The sequence below is a fragment of the Vigna umbellata genome, chromosome 7, assembly GCF_029865625.1.
Source record: "Vigna umbellata cultivar VRB3 chromosome 7, Vumbellata_1.0, whole genome shotgun sequence".
NCBI classification, from domain to species: domain Eukaryota; kingdom Viridiplantae; phylum Streptophyta; class Magnoliopsida; order Fabales; family Fabaceae; genus Vigna; species Vigna umbellata.
Genome location: NC_142171.1, coordinates 15,087,145 through 15,106,296, shown reverse-complemented (window position 1 = coordinate 15,106,296; position 19,152 = coordinate 15,087,145). Strand labels below are relative to the sequence as shown.

Sequence of the window (19,152 nt, the reverse complement as noted above, 5' to 3'; positions counted from 1 at the left end):
CAAAGTGTTGTGCTTCTCATCTCTCCAAACGCTGTAAAGGGAGATGAAGATTTTATTGGTCAAGCTTCTGAGCAATCTCACCTTAGAGTAAAGCCTTTCCACCATTGCAGGATCATTACTAAAGTTCCTCAGTTTCACTTGGTTCCATGCCACTTCTATCGCCTCTTCGTGATCAAATGCCTTGTACACCTTTTTCACTGCACCACATCCTAGCAATTCATTGTATCTGCCATATCTTCTTGTTGGATCAATTTCAATAAATGCTCTGAGTCTCTCTCTGATACATCAGGCTTAACACTTAGCATCTGCCACCAAAACATTAATCACAACACTGTCAAAATAAAATGCCAAAAGGTTAAATAATTGCACACAAAATTCTTTCTTAGGTCTCATTTTCAGATAACAGAATCATCTGCTACTCTAGTTTGTTAGAGAGAAAAAAACCTCTTTGTGAGGCGTAGAGGAAGGCGGTGCTTGAGGTAGGGCCGGTGATGGCGGTAAAAAGGTTTAAGGATGTGATGATTTTTTAGAAGGAGTTTAAGGAGAAGATTAAGGAAGAGGGAGGGAGAGGAAGGGAAAAAAGCTGGGAAAAGTTTATTCGTGTCAGAAAAAAGAAAATGACGTGGTATCATCGTTAGCCACCTCAGCGGATTTTTAACGCCGTTGGTTTTGAAGGACCAAAAATTATAGTTTTTTTAAGGAGAAGGATTAAAGTGTACCTTACTTTGAAAGAGAGACTAAAAACAGCATATAAGTAACTTACATTCCCATATAAGGTTTAAAGAATATTGTACCATATAAGTCTCTCTTTAAACAACATATACTCTTAATCCTTTCGTCGGATCCATTCCCATTCATGTTATGTACACAATATTCTTTCAGCTAAGTAATGTTACAATCAACATATAAGTAATATTACAATCAATATATAAGTAATATTATAATCAATATATAAGTTAAAAGATGGATTGTAGGCTTAACTTAATTTTAAATAATTGGCTGCTTATAAAATAGGATTTATATTTATATATATTTTTTAAATTGATTTTATCTCTTATTTACGTAGGGCTTCCAGAGAAGATAAATATGTTTTTCCATGTTTATTGAGATGCAAGGAATTTTAACCTGCCAACTGAATCCAACTACTACCAGGTTGCTTGGTAATACTCTCTTCTACCATTTTGTTTCTCAACTCTACGCAGTTTTTCCACATTGATGCTGACGCATAAATGTTAGACAGTAGAACATATGTTGAGGGTTCATTCAGTTCTAGATCAGCAAAGATGTTTGATATTCTTTCTGCTATTTCAGCATTCTCATGTTTAGTGCAAGCACCTAGGAAAGTCTTCCACAAAAGAGATTTTGACTGAAATGGAGCTTCTTTTATCACAGCCTCTGCTTCTTCCAATTTTGCTGCCCGACCAAGAAGATCAACCATGCAGGCATAATGATTTATAGTTAATTCACTGTTGTATTTACTTCTCATGTACCTAAAATATTCGCAACCTTCCTCCACTAGTCCAGCGTGACTACAAGCAGCTAAAACCCCAGTGAAAGTGACACCATCAGGTTCCAACCCAGCTTCTTTAGCTCTTTTAAACAGGTCAATAGCTTCTCTACCACACCCGTGATAAGCATAACCATATATCATAGCCGTCCAGGTTACTAAATTATGCTCTCTGATAGTATTGAAAAACTTGCAGGCATCCTTAATGTTTCCACATTTACTATACATGTCAGTAATGGAAGAAGCCACATGAAGATCAACCTCGAGGCCAACTTTGATAACCCAGGAATGGAAACATTTGCCTATGTCCAATGCTGCTAAGCCAGCAGCAGCTGAAATACAGCTGGATAAGATAGACTCGTCAACCTGAAAAATGGGAACAGTTTGGAATTCTGCAAAATGCTTAAGTGCTTCTTCATGATAGCCATTTTGAACCCATGCCGTTAACATGACACTCCAAGAGATAAGATCTTTCTCCTTCATTGACAAGAAGACCTGTAAAGCATTCAAAGTTTCATGTTTAAATACTGCATACATATTAATCAGGGCACTTCCAACAAACGGATGATATTCAAATCCTACTTTCGTGATATAGGATTGGACTTGTTTTCCTACATGTATTGCCTTCATTTCTGTGCAAGTCTGAATAACACTAACTAACGTGAACTGACTAGGTTTTGAATATAGAAGCATATCGCAGAAGATTCCCAGGGCTTCTACGAAGTGCCCTGATTCACCACATCCAGATATGATAGTAGTCCAAGAAAACTCATTTCTTATCGGCATGTTTTTGAAAACCAATTTTGCATCACCAATAGCTCTACATCTAATATACATCTCAAGAAGAGCATTTTCTAAGCCCAATCTAAAGTCATCTTCAAAAGGAATTTTAATCACTAGAGAATGAAAAGACCGTCCGTCTTTAAGCAAAAATAGGTTCCCACAAGCTCGCAGAACATAACTGATTGAAGAACTGCTTTGTGCAATACCAACTTCCCTCATCCCACAAAACAGCTCTATTGCTTTCAAATCATATGAGTTGAAAATTAAAGTGTTAATCATGGCATTTACACATATTTCATTTTTATTGCAAACTTCAAGAAAACATCTATAAGCGTCAGACACCATCCCAAAATTTCCATACATGTTGATAAATGCACTGCCAAGATATGAATCTAACATGAAGCCAAGTTTGATGACACCACAGTGAATTTGACTACCAGAAAGCTGTGTCTCCAAATTTGAGCACAAACTGACAACACTTGCGCAAGTAAATGGGTCTGGTTTGTTACCTCCAGAAAGAAAATCAACATATAATGCAAGTCCTTCCTTACATTTTCCGACTTGATTAAACCCAGCAAGTAAAGCACATACTGCCACGTTATCCTTCTCATCGAGAACTTGAAAAATTTTACGAGCATCATCTAATAATTGCAGTTTAACATAGCAGTCAATAAGAGTCCCACCCACAACAACATCGTTTTCAATCCCAATCTTCATAATCTGGCCATGAAGAGACCTTCCAAGTTCAACGTCCAACACATCGGCACAGAGTTTAACAATGATTGTGTAAGTAAAGTGGTTCCGCGACACAGAAGAGTGCCCCATCTCATGAAACAACTTTAGAGAACCCTCCAAATCAGACACCTTCACATAAGCATTCAGCAAAGTATTCCACAATGCCTCACACCTTTCACCATAACAAACCCCATCAAAAACCTTCCTCGAGTTCTTAATATCCCCACAATCACCATACATGTGAAGAATCAAAGCACTGCAAAATCTATGCGAATCAAAGCCACTTTTGATTACCAACCCATGAATGAGCTTCCCCATCACAGCATCACACGTCTCCTTGCAAGCCTTGAGTGCCACAGAGAAACCAAATTCATTGGGGCGCACCCCAGATCGGCACAAGCCACGAAACAAACTCAGACCCATTTCATGTTGCCCCGCGTGAACATAACAAGAGACCAAGCTTGTCCAAGAAACCAAACTCGGCTGAGGAATTTCATCAAACAACTTACGTGCATTCTGAACTTCTCCAATATCTCCGTAAAATCTAATCATGTTGTTTTGTATAAAGACATCCATGAAGAGGGCACTTTTAACTAACAGAGAGTGAAGGATTCTGCCACATTTTACGTCTTTGTGGTCCCTCAGCTGCTGAAAGAGGAAGACGCAGTCTTGGAAACAAAATCCTCTATTGTTCTGGAATTCAAGGGATGCTTGCGAATGGAATTGTTGTGTTCTGGTCAACATTGGTTTGATGGTCCAATTTGAGAATTGGATTCTGAAAAACAAATAAATCCCAGTGACTGCATGCCTGGTTCGAGTGGAATTAGTTGGGAAAAAACAGGGGATAACCATTTTTGAGAACGGGTTTTGGATTGTTCAGCTATCTTTCCAATTCCACATTTTTGTACCCTTTATTCAACAAGTTTTGATTTTGTCACTGAATCAACCGAAATGTGAAAGCGAGAAGACAAGGTGATGAACAAAATCCCTTCCATTTCACGTCTTAAACGAATTCTTTCAAAAGGGAAAGTTGGGAAGTATTTTCTTGAAAAACTTCTGCCAATGAGGAATTGGGTTTTTTCACCAAACTAAACATATTTGCCTTTAATATTACCGAAATGGACAAATTCAACCAAAATTACGAAAATGGGGAAGTCGTGGGGGACCCAAACGACTTCAATTGAAGAAGTCGTGCCCCCCGCACGACTTCACCCTGTTCATTTGACCAGGGTTGAAGTCGTGCACCCCACAAACGACTTTATGGTATGGTAATCGATTATCACATGTTGTAATCGATTACCATACCATTTTTAATAAAAAAATATAAAAAAAAATTGAAATAGTAGGGGGGTTCACGACTTCAATAAGAGAAGTCGTGCACCCCCAACACAATTAAACAATCACTAAGTCACAAAGACTGAACGCTCAAGATTGAAACCGAACACTCAAGATTGACCGAACACTCGGGATCATTATCCGAGAATACCAAATTAGGACGAACGCTTATAATCACTATTACACCAAAACCGAACGCTCAAGATTGAAGCCTAAGAACACCAAATTAAGACCGAACGCCTACAATTACTAACACAGAACCAAGACCGAACGCTAAAGATCACTCTCTGAGAATACCAATTTAAAGACGAACGCCTACGATCATTGTTTCACGAAGACCGAAAGCTCAAGATTGAAACCTACCAATTTAAGACCGAACGCTCAGGTTCACCAGCCGAGACTACCAAATTAGGACGAACGCTCACAATCATTAATCTACCACGACCGAACTCTCGAGATTGCTTCATGAGAATACTAAATTAAGGACGAACGCCTAAATCACCAATTCACTTGAATACTTCTTGGACGAACGTCTAATATATTACTAACTTGTTTTCAAGGAAGAATCCTACCGCTCGTTACATGAGAATACAAAACCGAACGCTCACTTGGCCTACAACTATTTGTACGTACGCTCCATTTACATCACCTATATTTTGCCGACCACGATTTGGTCGAGCACTGTTCGGACGTACGCTCGTTTCTGCAGAATTTTGCAGAATCGCACCAGATTTTCCAGAAACCCAGAAACCCCATTTTCATCCCCTTCTTCCCAGAAACCCCATTTTTCATCCCCAATTATTAAAAACGGTATGGTAATCGATTACAACATGTGGTAATCGATTACCATACCCTAAAGTCGTTTTTGGGGTGCACGACTTCAACCCTGGTCAAATGAACAGGGTGAAGTCGTGCAGGGGGCACGACTTCTTCAATTGAAGTCGTTTTGGCCCCCCACGACTTCACTTTGGGTCAAAATTTGCCCATTTTGGTAATAAAGAGGGCATATTTGCCTAGTTTGGTGCAAAAACCGAGGAATTGATTCACCAGTTTAACCATTGAAAGTGTTAGTTTCTCAAGGAAATGTCACTGTTTCATTAATTCTAATTCTTTAATGGTTGTTTCTGGAAACCCAACTTATAGCGCACTTAAAAAAAATATTGAACTATTTCACTAACTAAAAAATAAGTGGGTTTCTATTGTGAACATTTGCAACGGTAGTGCAACTGAACCAACGTTAATTTGAAGCTGCAGGCCTCAAATTCTCAATCTGTTTTAAAGTAAAACAAGTTTACTCCTTTATTTTAATAAGAAAACCATTTCAAATTTTTGTGTAAACTTCATTACAAAATAAAAATAAAAAAACGGATTGTCATATACTGCTTTGAAGCTAAACTTATCAATCTACTTTGAAGCCAAGGAGGGGAAGTAAATTTGTCACTAATTAAAACAAAAAATTTGAAGTGAAGTTTATAAAATGTACATTATAGTACTCAAAATTGAAGTTACTGTAAATATCATTCACATTATGTATATGATGATACTCAGGGGACGACATTCGGATTGCATTTGAGTGCAGATTTATGCAAACAAAGTAAAACTGTATATGTACCACATGCCCATTTCAACACCCTCATCAATTCTTGATGAAAAATATTCAAGTGTTATAGCTACGATGAACCTAAAAGCAAGTCAATCAGAAAACAGTGTTTTAGCTAAATGTGAAACACTTTATTCATCCATTCAAGGTCTCCTCACACATCAGTCTGCACTCTGCATATTGCTTTTATGTTGAAAAGTTTCAAGTGTATAGCTATGATGAACCCCAAAAGCAAGTCAATCAGAAAACAGTGTTTTAGCTAAACGTGAAACAATTTATTCATCCATTCAAGGTCTCCTCACACATCAGTTTGCACTCTGCATATTGCTTTCATGTCGAAAGCTTATGTCTGGTATACATTTTCACATGGTTTGCTGTCCATCTTCAATGTCAAACAAGAACCATATCTCATTCACCCTGTTATCATATTCAAAAGGGGCATTGTACTGTGCAACAGTGTAAACAGAAGTATGATTAGCACTCTTGCTCTTCTCAACTGCAGCACCCCACTTGGTTCCAGCAATACTATCCTTCAAGGCTGCAGCTTGCTCCCCAACTTCAGAATCTTTGACAAATCCACCAAACTGTCTAACTGCTACATACACAGTCTTCCATCTTTGAACATGAAGGCCCTTTGCAGGGGGCGGGTTTGCTTGGTTCTCTTTCGGCACATAGAAGCTCACAACAAATGAGGACTCACAGAAAGGTCCATCACTGGGTGATACTTCAGAGATCACAGGTGCTGTCATCTCAATTTTCTGCTTGTAGTTGTTCTTACCCTGAATATAATCAAATAGCCTGAGCAAAAAACGAGAAGGTTACTCAAATTTAATTAGCTCCTTAGATGGGAGTATCCTATGCCATAAGCACTAACTGAAAAAACCTTTCGAAGTGTAGAAAAACAAGTCCAAATTCATGGTTTTAAATTATCTGATATCATAATTGTGGCTTCAAATTTGCAATTTTAAAATCTCTGATGCAATTACAAGCAGTTACATATGCAATTTTCCTGCAGTCTTATTAATCGTGCTGCAGAATAGTAACCCTTCATCAATAGCATTTTTGTATTGCAATCACTGTAATTAGGACTTTTGGCTTCCTAGTAGAAAATCAAGATATTCCCGCAAGCCCCAGTTCTATAGGTTGAGTCGGTTCAAGACGTAGTCACACTCAAAACATGAATTAGTTACTGTATTCAATCAAATATGCAACAAATAAGTTCGAATACATCTAAAGAAGAACCATATTACCAATCAAATATGCCACACTTTTTCTAAGTAAACACTTCTACAATTGAAAAACAAGAAGATAAATGAAATGAAATTCTCAATAAGCTAAAATTAGTTTATATATAAATTAATTTATATTATTTTTAAAATTTTTATTTTTAACTTACAAATTAATGTTAACTTAGGGATAAATTAATTTTTTTCTCCCTTACAAGTAAACATGGAAAATGTGAGACCCTGGAAAATTAACTCTCCTAAAACCTTGTCAAATCAAATTTAATGCAGGGAAAACCCCTCTGCAGTGCATTAAATACGCACTTTCATAACTCTGTCACTCACGCCAAGAGTCACCGGCCGCGGGATAGAATTGGAGTCAGTAATGGGGGCTACAGGTGTCGACGGGGGAGACGCACGTTCGTGCGAATGTGGGAGGAACAAAAAGAATTTTCTGGAAACCCTTCCACTCTCCTGCACTCATCCTCTTCCCTCCAAACTCAGACTCCATTTTTCTCCACCTTCTCTCTAGAACTTTTTTCAACTTCTCTCTACTGAAATTCACCACCCCTTTCTCCGATCACGTTTCAGAGACCGTAGGGACGTTCGCGGATCCGTGAGCTACAGGTTGGACCGAACAGTTTCAAAAGCTGAAACTGATTCGTTTTGGAAGAGTTAAGTGATATTGAGGGTAGAAAAACGTTAGACGAAGCTACAAATCTTGCGCTTAGGACAAAGTTGCTTACAAACCCGGGTAAGGGAAGCTTATTGATTTAATTCATACGCTGTTGTATGTTGCTGAAAACGTATGCATGTTGATGAATGAATGAATGTATGTATGCAGTATGAGTATGAATGCATGATGGATGACGATTGAGATGTATGAGTTTGAACATGGATATTTATGGTGTATGAAATGAATCTGTATGATGATGTTGAATATGAATTATTTAGAATGAATGTTATAAAGTTTATAAAATTGACATTTTTATGAAGTATAAAGTATGAACTGAAATGTTGAAATCTGGGATCTGTTATAGATGAAAAATCTGAATGTAAAAAAAAATTACTCACCATGATAAAGTACGTTCGTCATCGTATGGTCTTATACCGTTCGGTTTCCCTGAAAATGACTTAGAATGGAATTCTTTCATTTGGAAAGAATTTTGATCGAGAATGAGCGTTCTCATTTGAAACACTAGGTTTGAGCGTTCGGCTCAGCTTAGTGATACCGTATATCCTGATTTAAATAATAGTTTATTTCACCTCACACTTTAAATTAAGTAGTGCTCGGTCTTATACCAAGCGTTCGTCCTAAATAGCGCTCGGTCTTATACCAAGCGTTCGTCCTAAATAGCGCTCGGTTTTGTACCTAGCGTTCGTCATGAGTGGCGCTCGGTCTTATACCAAGCGCCCGTATTATTGAATACCCACGTTGATAAATAGCGTCCGTTCAAGTATTGTAATATTTACTTTCCCTTACGTTCGTTCAATTACTGGCATTGGTTTTCGATATACGAATCATTACAAAGATAGTTCCAAATATTCTTGACTCTCCTTCTTACATTATGTCTGGTCTAAGGTCTTTATAATCAAAGTTTCTCTAAGTACCAGTGTACCTCCAAATGAGTCAGTTCATTTAACGGACCAAAACAGATAGTAACGTTCGTTATATATTTCCCCGTCCATTCAGTACCTTTCTCTGGACGTTCGTCCTAGTTCTTCAGAGGACTGAACGTTCGTCATTTTATACTCTTAAATCTAAAGATGAAAATGATGATAAATTATAAGGATTTGAATTGTGAACACTATATTGAGTGATTATACGATTATGGAATTTGAACGAGTGTTCCACGGAGGAACGACTCTTACATATATAATTATTGAATTTGGTAAAGTATGACTGTGGATAAGTTAAGCCAGGCTGTCCATCCTGATATTCAGTGATTACTCTTCTCACGTAGAGAGGGGTAAGTCATGCGTGTGAATGGCAGGAGGTCCTTAGTCCATAAGTTAACATGGGCGACGTAAGAACGGATTAACCTCAAGTGGCAACTGTTGAGTGTATCCCAGTTACTACACCACTCGGGTGCAAGGACGCTTGTAACTACACAGATTCATACAGTCCGGACAGTCGGTCTAGTATATATATATATATATATATATATATATACATGTATGTATATATATATATAGATTTTGGATGATGTTATATGTTAGATTATGTGCTTGTGTGATTGAAATGTTTATTGTATATGTTGATGTATAAATTAAATTACATAAGTTTACCCTTTCGTTTTCCTTGTGTTGTTTATAGTATGTGTACGTTCGTCCTGTCTTGCAATGATCATCCGTGTGGATGTGAGCAGAAGGCGAGGCCACTTTAGAAGATGTGATCGAAGAAGAGAACTTAGTCGAAGTTGAAGTTAAAGCGGAGCAGTAGGACGTTCGTCCTTTTAGAATTCAGATGTCACTTTTGAATTGGACGTTCGGTTATTTCTTTTTGTAAAACCGTTCGTCCAGCTTCTATTATTCTGTTAGTACTGTATTGAAGTTCTGTACTTTAAGCCGTTCGGCTTTTGAACCTCGTTGTTAATATAAAGACTGCATTGATTTACTGTTAATTGTAATTAATTCTGATTTATAATAATTACTGTATTTTGGGATGTTACAGAAAAGTTTGTCCAAACATGTTTTAAAATTTCGAAATACAAATCAATATAATAACTTCATTAAAACATTAATCAATATAACAACTTCATATGAGTTCATTGAACTAGAAAAAAATTACACCAATCAGTCATCGTAAAAAAAATCAAACGACAACTCTAAACCCAAAACTTAAAAGAAGATAAGTTTGATTAAGTCTTTAATATATCAACACAAGAATTCTAACTTGCACATGGATCTTCCAAATTGGTTTTCTGAAGACGAATTACACCCAGTTCCTAATACGATATCAAAATCTATCAAAACCTATAGCAACGATATGTTCAGCCCATTACCCACAAATATGTAGTGTGATGACCTTAAACTCACTTTCTCATACATAACATGATAATATTATTTTTATTGTGATATAAACGAAGATAAGATTACCTCAAGAAGCCGGTTCTTGTGGCTTCTACAAGAGAAATGTCTTGAATGGGGGAGTTGGAAATCCAAACGGGAGAATTATAGCGGCGGATTTCGTAGCCATTTCCAACCTGAATGAGATCATAGCTGGGACATTCTATGCGCTGGCATGTTGGGGGAAGTGCCCCTACATTCGGAAGAGAATCCGAACTTACATACACAAACCAAACAGAGAAGAGGCTCAAAAGCACTGAAACCTTGCATGCGATGGTAGCAGCAGCCATGGCGGAAGTTGCAGAACGCTAACGAGCAAAGGATAAAATGTGAAATTCTATGGCTTAATGTCCATATATTTTATATGAAACCCTCTCTGTGATTATTACAAGCCACACACAACCAGAGCATCAATTTTCTTATCTTTTTTTTTTATATTTTTGGTTCATGATTTAAATTTCTTCTATAATATGAGTTAAGTTTTTAATTTTTCACACCTTTATATTTTTTCTTAATTTTTTATAATATGTTTTTTGTCTTCATACAAAACATGAACTAATATTATTGATTTTACAAAATCTGAAAATTAAAGTTGTAGAGATAATTGTGAGTTTAGTTATGTCTCTGTCAATCGTTATGTCTCTGTCAATCCAAAATTTTCCTGAACTGAATTTTTAACTTAATCATCTTATAAATTTACTGAATCTACTTTTTATAAGTATATCACTGTAAATAAATTTACGAATCAATTAAAATAGTTCTGTGACGAGTGTTCCACATGGAACATGAATGTTCCACATGACCCCAGAAAACAAATAGCCAGAATTTGAGAACTGAATTCTATATTAGTTTTCCAATTTATTTTGCACAGAAAATTTCAAATACTGGTATATTTAAACAAACAATTAATAAAAATTAAACATTAATTATGACAAAAATTATATAATTATGTTAAGCAAGTCATTAAATTCAAATTAATTTAAATAATAAATAATATATTATCCTACTATCTATAAAAAAAAATATACATTAATAAAACATTTTAGAAAACTACCGTCCGACACAATTCAGCATCAAGTCAGTGGCTATAATATTTGTTCTGACGGTACACAGATACTGCCCAGCGAAAAACATATAGAGATCACTGGAATTTTTAGTGTCCACCAGTATTTAGTTACCACCTAACATGAAAATCACCTTAGCTCTCTATTAACTTTTTTTGTGGTAGTGTTTGACAGTGTTTGGTTTGCACTCCACAATAATTGTAGTAGAAATTCAAAATGTGTAGTTTAAGATTTCTAACTTTGATGTCCTCTAACCTCTGCTAACAACTAAAAACAATTTCCACAAGTTATAGATCATAATCTTTCACCAATTTAATATCTACAATATGCTAGCCAAGTTTTACTTCCAATTTTCTATGCTGCTAAATATCTTTAAGCTATAATATTCAAGTAAAATGACTGTCAGACAAACTAATAATGACCAATTAATACGTTTAATGGACATATTAAAGACGAATATACGCTATTTATGAGTAATTAACAGGTCATATTGCACAAGAATATGATATAAATGGACAATTAATGGACAATTAGCAGATATATTAGCAAGTATTATTAGATTTATTGTCATATCAAATATGAATTAATGAGATTGATTGTCATAAGCCCTATAAATATAAGGTTAAGGCGCAGGTAAATACATCGTTTTCTATCCTAATAAAATATAGACTTCTTTATGAAACTGTCAGCACCTAATTTCGTCCGGATTGACTAAAATAGATTTATTTTATTTTTATCTTATATTTTTAATTTATATTTTAATTTTACCTTCTTATTTATTCATTTATTTTAGGTTTAATTGCTTCCTTTGTCCCCAGTTTGGTTGAATTGTGTCAAATTCATCCTCATTTTTAAAAAAGTTTCATTGTCGTCCTCACGTGGTATAAAAGTGTCAATTGAATCCAAACATAGAAAAAATTTGTGTCAAAGTAGTCATTTTTCCTATATATCTGTGTCTTCCTTTCATATGTCACTTCTCTGGAGCTATGAAAAGCCTTAAATTGGATAAGGTAAAATGAATATCTGTACTTGATTGTATGAAAGGAAGACACAGAGATATAGGAAAAAATGACTACTTTGACACAAATTTTTTCTATGTTTGGATTCAATTGACACTTTTACACCACGTGAGGACGACAATGAAACTTTTACACCACGTGAGGACGACAATGAAACTTTTTTAAAAATGAGGATGAATTTGACACAATTCAACCAAACTAGGGACAAAGGAAGCAATTAAACCTTTATTTTATTATTATTATTATTATATATATATATATATATATATATATATATATATTAGTTATTTAATTTTATTTGAAAACGAAAAAAAAGGAAAAAAAAGGAAAAGAAAAAAGAGAAAAAAACAAGGTCAACCCCCTTCCTTTAGCATAAAACAGCAGTCAGCAGTGTTCAGAAAAAAAAGCAAAAAGCTACATATAGAATTGACAAAAGCAATGCTCAAAATGTACATTTACAATGGCAGCAACAAAAGGCAGGGTCTCCTCTTCCTATAATTCCCTACTAAGAACTACAAGTATACATCAAAGGAGAACGATTTTTTTTTCTGAAAGCGAGCTTCTGCCAACTGATAGCCGGTACAGTGAACATGAAGAAAAGAAAAAAACAAAAGGAAAATCCTATGCCAGAAGATATCCCAGAGAGCTCGCAGGGTGCAGGGCATGGAAAAGTTTGGGGTTGGCTTTTGAAAAGGGTTTGCATCACGGTCATTAAAGGGGGATCACATGGGAGAAGGGGAAGGAGGGATAATCACCACTTAGAGAACGAGAGACCTCGGAACGGAAAAAGAAAGAGAGCGCAAATTGCCTTCACCTTCACTATGAACTTCGGTGCCCAGTCAACTTAACTTTTCGGTGCCTGCAAGATCATTTTGGTAACCAAAAGAGAAGTTCCATAGAAGAGATCAAAAGGAACTAGAACCTAACCAAAAGGATAAGCTTCTTGAAGCTGTGAAGGTAAGTTTTCATATACCTAAACTCTTTGGTCATGATCATTTATATGATTTCCTTATGCATGCTGAGAGATGAATGAAATGGTGTTCAATCAATGTATACGGTTGTATTCGCTTTCCTCTGTTAATCAAAACTGCACCCAAAATGTAGTTTCAACAAGATTCATCAATAACAATAGAATATAGGTGTGTTTTCCCTCAACACAAAAACTTCAGTATCCATTCATTTGCACCCAGAAAACACGTAAATAAAAAGCACATGGAAACCGTAGAGATGTTTTCATATCAGCTCTCATGAGCAAATAGAAAAGAGAAGTAGTTTTTCTCTCTAGTAGACCATGCGCATGTCTGCCACAACTGCCTTCCATCTCAAGATCATCTTTCACCTGTAGTAGACACAATGAACAGACCAAATCATGAATCCCATGCTATTAGGTTCGGAGCTTGTATTTTGGAACAACTCGCCTTATCGTATGCCATATCCATTGCATTCAAACAAATGTACCAGATTAGCCATTTCGGACCTTAGCATTAGCTCAACATTCTCAGGATCCATGACTTCAACACCAAGTACCAAAATTCCTCTTAGCTTCTACCTGTAACACCAAGTACTTTCCCCAAGGGCACTCAAGAATTCATTTCTTCTTTTCCTCTGATCCTGAAGTCGACTTGGTATCTCGGTTTTTCTGCTTCGTACCTATATCATCTTATCCCCCAAATCACAGTTGTTAGTGTTTGTTGCCGCCGTTCATCGGAGTGGGTCAGTTCCTTGTAAACGCCATGTCAGGAAAAAAACCTGCGGTGGAGGAGCTAAAGGGTTTCCCTCTAATGCAGTAAGAGAAAGGAAGAGAAGAGGTGGCCGAATGTAGCTCCGGTGACGCTTGGAGTCGCCGAGGACACCATAGCTCGCGGCGGCCGACTTCGGTGGAGACAGTGGTGGCGACGTTGCAGGGTGAAAGGCGAATTCCTCCTCGCACGCGAAAAAGGAAGAGGGGAAGAGCTGGATGATAACAGTTGAAAAACTGTTATTTTCATGCTTAAATTGATACTAAAAGCAACCTTTAACACTTAGAAACTAGCTTGAAATCATGCTTTTATTCATATTTTCAGAAATAAGAGAGCTGGACAGGTTTATGCTTGATTTCAGTGTTTTTGTGCAGGTTTTAAGGTGAATTTGGTGAAAGAAGTGAAGAAGGAGAGAGATGGAATCAGGAAAGACATCAAAAAGTGCAAAAGGAGAAGCCGCAAATGCCGCTCAGCGGTAAACTGCCGCTGAGCGGCACTCAGGAGTTCACATTGGAACCGTTGAAGGGCAAAATGGCCGCTGAGGGGAAGAAACTACTCACGCACTTACCGCTGAGCGGCACTTTACCGCTGAGCGGCACACTTATGGGCCTGGGCCTAGATTTTCTGTAATTTTAGAATAGTATATAAGCTTTAGGACGTCCTAGGGTTGGTATCTTTGGCAGAAACGAAGCAAACACTCTCTCTTCCACCCCTTTGAAGGAGGATCTTGGATGCTCAGGCTACCTCTTCACCTTTCTAGGGTTTTATCCTTCATTCTTTCATTATTGTTCATCTAGGTTCACCATGAATATGGTGAACTAAACCTTGTATGTTTGTTGGGGAATCAATGTAATCTTTTGAAGCTCTCATATATGGAATTTGTGCTTGCATCTTAATCTAAGACTTATGCTTTCTTTCATCATTAGTTAGGGTTTTTCCTCTTTGCTCAATGCTTGCTTTGTTTAACTCATTCAATGCATGATTATTGATTTTGTCGATACGGGAACGTACGGGGAAGTCTAGATCCGGGGAATTTCTCCCAATAGTATATTGGTTGCCTTAAGCTCCTATGCTAAAAAAACTAATTATTAGGAATGCTAGGAATCGTATGAACTCGTAATTAGGGAGAAGCCTTCTTGAAAGGTAATTTAGAGAGTGGCATTAACAATGATGACTTGAATGTTGAATTCCTAAAATATATGAGAGTGGATAAGATGAAATTGACCCCCAACAACATATTCATCAATATATTTCATTGAAAGTGTTTGTCTTTTGTTTTAGCCATTGATCAACCTCATGCATACATGTTTATTTTCGTCTTTTGCATATTAAACTCCACTTATTTTGTTCTTAAGTCTTAGCTAATCAACAAATCAAATAACTAAACTAGGCCGTGAGTCCTTTGGGAGAACGATACTTTGTCTTACCGAGTTTATTACTTGAAACGATTCGGTCATTCTTGCCGATTGTTCAACAAGTTTGTGACATCATATTTTGGTGATCATAAATTTGTTCATCACTGGAGCGATGGCCGGCGATGGTCTCGACGGTGGGCGGAGAAGCTTGGCGCGGCAACCAGTGGGGTCTGTGGCGGCAATCGGCGCACTGATGGCGTCCTGGTTTGCGGCTAGCGGCAGCTGGTTCTCGGACCGAAGGAGGTTCTCCTCTATCGCACGAAAAAGGGGGCAAGAGAGAAGACCTGAGGCCGCGGCCAGCGGCGACCCTGGCGACGTTTGGGGTCACCGATGACATCATGGACCAGGCAGAGGGCCTCTTCGCGGTGGCCGTTTGGATGGAGGCTGAGGCAGAGTGAGTGTTGAGTGCCTCTAGGTTTCTCGTCCGTGGGGAGAAGTTTGAATCTCTGGAGTGCACGTCTGAAATGAGTTGGGACATGAGAACCCCTAGGGTTTTTCCAAATCTGAGAAGTGAAAAGGGCCTTGGCATGATCCAGCTTAAAAAAAAAGTAAATAAAAAAAATAAAAAATAAAAAACATTTCTCTCCTTGGCGCACCCCTCGTTTCTCACCCGCGCACCCTCTATCCATTCCCTTGGTCTGGGCTCAGGCCCATTCTGTTACCAAAAAAATAGAAAACGAATTTCTTCCCTGCGCCCCTTTATTCTCATTTTCGCACCCTTCTCCGCCTGGGCTTTGGCCCAGTTCATTTTATGTTTAGGCACTCCTGTTTCTTATTTAGCACCTCCACACCCCTTTTTATTTACTTATCATTTTACTTTTATTTTATTTTATCCTTTTACTTTTACTTTATTTTCATTATTTATTTATTTATGCTTTTATTTTATTTTTTTATTTTTTTCTCTCTTTTGTTCCCATTTTAAATATTTATCTATTTTTTCAAATGTACTTTTATAAGAAATGATAAATTTTTTTTTAAAGGTTTAAACACATGTTTGATCGCACGCATCGTCCTTGTGTTAGAACCTTTTCTTCTTCTCTTCTAAAAAATTTAATAATAAATGTTTTAAAGGTTTAGAAACATGTGTGATCGCACGCATCGTCCTTGTGTTAGAACCTTTTCTTCTTCTCTTCTAAAAAATAATAATAAAATATTTTAAAGGTTTAGACACATGTGTGATCGCACGCATCGTCCTTGTGTTAGAACCTTTTCTTCTTCTATTCTAAAAAATTTAATAATAAATGTTTTAAAGGTTTAGACACATGTGTGATCGCACGCATCGTCCTTGTGTTAGAACCTTTTCTTTTTCTTCTCTTCTAATAAATTTAATAATAAATATTTTAAAGGTTTAGACACATGTGTGATTGCACGCATCGTCCTTGTGTTAGAATCTTTTCTTCTTCTCTTCTAAAAGATAATAAAAATGTTTTAAAGGTTTAGGCATATGTGTGATCGCACGCATCGTCCTTGTGCCAAAAACCTCTCCTTTTTCACTTCCCCAAAAATCCAAATTTATCCATAATCAATTTCTCAAACAATTCCTCAAACAAACTTTTCAAGCAGTTTCTAAAAGAACTACGTAACCTTGATTTCTCATTCTGAATGAGAATACGTAGGAGCAAGGTCTATCCTTGTCGGGCCCAAAAAACTAAAAAATATATTTTGTTTATTTAGAATTTTATTTTAGGGGATATTTAAACATTTTGAAAACCACATCGTATTCGCGCATTCAGTTAAAGGTACTGCCTTAGGGCAGGCGTTGTAGGGTGCTAATACCTTCCCTACACGTAACCGACTCCCGAACCCAGAATCTGGTTCTTGTAGACCATGCCTTATCCTTTTTATGGTTTTTCCGTAGTTTTCCAGAATAAACTATGGTGGCGACTCCAAATCTCTTTTTCAAAACCCGTTCCATTTTCTTGGATCGTCCTCCCGTCGTGATTCCGGTTGCGCCAGATGGCGACTCCACTGGGAAGTTAGAGAGTCAAGCCATTTAATTAGATGCGTGAATTCGATGTGGTGTTGCTTTATGTTTTTCTTCCTTTCTTTTTTTATCTATGTTTGATATTTGAAGTAATTGCATGTGAATTGTTTTGATTTTTCTATATTGAACCCTAGGTAGAGAACATGTCTATATCTGCTTGGGATTTTTTTGGTTGTTATGTAGGTGAGGGTTTGGGTATGCATTACACTCTCCCTTCACACACACACTTTATGCATATCATGAGTGGGGCCCTATACCCGGGTCTGAGTGTAACTTAGAAATAGAGGGGTTGTGTAGCGGTGCCATTTGGGACATACTTCCTGTTTGGCTATCGTGAGAACCCCAGCTAGAGTTTGTTCTCTTCACTTGTGTCTCCGCATCTAGTTGATTACTCGACTGTTGTAGAGATACTACGAAGGGCGCACTAGTGCAAAATTGATCTTTAACGTCACCTCATAGACGTCCGTCCACCAAAACCCCAACGTAAATAATTGACCGGTGGCATAAATGTAAATAATTGAGTGTGGAGACGTCCGTCCTAGACGGGGCCGGACGTCTATAATACAGTAGACGTCCGACCCCTCTAACGGACGTTCAAGGGGTTGACAGGTTCAACTACTCTGTCAGCCTCTTGAACGTCCGTCCTGGAGGGGGACAGACGTCTATATATATTAAACGTCCGTCTCCCTTCAGGACGGACGTTCAAAAGACGTTTAAAATAAGGACTTACTAACCAAAACGCGAACCCGCGAGGAGTTATGCGAACCCGTGAGAGTTTCCTCTGCGCCTTGCATTTCCAGGTTGGTTTTTATCTGTTTTGGACCATTTAATCTTACTTTTGTTCCGATTAAATTGTTCAGTGATGAAATATCTTTCATTTGAACCGATTAAAAGTCGTTTTCTGTGCATTTTTGTGCAGTTTGTAGCGTGTTCTTGGGCGGCGTTTTTGGCCTACGTTTTAGGTCGTTTACTCCTCCATCTCCCTCCATTTTCATTTCGAATCTACTCTTCAGACGTGTTGCAGTGCACAAACAAACGTCCAAACCCTGTAATCCTAAATAACCCGTAAATAACCCTAAATAACCCGTCTAATAAAGCCCTTTTTGCAGTAGTGTATAGACGTCCGAGAGGTTCACAGCGGACGTCTATATAGACGTCCGCCTGACACAGCGGACGTCTATATAGACGTCCGGCCTGACACAACGGACGTCTATATAGACGTCCGGCCTGACACAACGGACGTCTACATAGACGTCACCCACATAGACGTCCGTTGGAGGTCGGACGTCAAAAGACCCACAGAACGGACGTCTATAGCCCGTTCTGCACTAGTGGCGCCATAGCTCTAGTGACCATCGACCTTGAGGTTCAGGGAACCATCCTTGTGAGGTTGCATATACTTGACCTTCAATCTGAAGCGCTGAACCTTTATTAGGGCACAAAGGGAGAAATGTGTATTCCTGTAACCCTCACCCTGTTTGTCCTTTTTTGAAAAGAATGACATTGCATTTTCATACTACGCATGCATTTGTGTTGTTGGTCATGTTTTACTTCATTATGTCATCATGTATCATGTTCATACATAATTTGGTGACGTGCTGGTTTTAGGGGAAATCAAAGGTGTTCATGATGGACAAATTTATGATCACCAAAATATGATGTCACAAACTTGTTTAACA

The 19,152-nt window shown here is 37.5% G+C and overlaps 2 protein-coding genes across 2 annotated transcripts; both read right to left on the bottom strand.

The window, feature by feature from the left end:
- Positions 1 to 1,000: 1,000 nt before the first annotated feature.
- On the bottom strand, positions 1,001 to 4,068 carry LOC124846706 (pentatricopeptide repeat-containing protein At5g27110-like). The gene has a single exon (XM_047324033.2). The coding sequence runs from the start codon at positions 3,875 to 3,877 to the stop codon at positions 1,121 to 1,123; it is 2,757 nt and encodes a 918-aa protein (XP_047179989.1). The 5' UTR covers positions 3,878 to 4,068; the 3' UTR covers positions 1,001 to 1,120.
- Positions 4,069 to 6,213: 2,145 nt separating this feature from the next.
- On the bottom strand, positions 6,214 to 10,631 carry LOC124846707 (uncharacterized). Its single transcript, XM_047324035.2, has 2 exons — positions 10,283 to 10,631; positions 6,214 to 6,758 (listed from the first exon to the last, which is right to left on the bottom strand). The coding sequence occupies exons 1-2, from the start codon at positions 10,540 to 10,542 to the stop codon at positions 6,323 to 6,325; spliced, it is 696 nt and encodes a 231-aa protein (XP_047179991.1). The 5' UTR covers positions 10,543 to 10,631; the 3' UTR covers positions 6,214 to 6,322.
- Positions 10,632 to 19,152: the final 8,521 nt, after the last annotated feature.

Bases quoted from the DNA above. Each gene is read 5' to 3' on its own strand.
- LOC124846706 (XM_047324033.2), bottom strand. From the start codon at position 3,877: ATGGTTATCCCCTGTTTTTTCCCAACTAATTCCACTCGAACCAGGCAT.
- LOC124846707 (XM_047324035.2), bottom strand. From the start codon at position 10,542: ATGGCTGCTGCTACCATCGCATGCAAGGTTTCAGTGCTTTTGAGCCTC. The intron at 6,759-10,282 runs GTAATCTTATCT...TTTTTTGCTCAG, and splicing joins ACAAGAACCGGCTTCTTGAG to GCTATTTGATTATATTCAGG.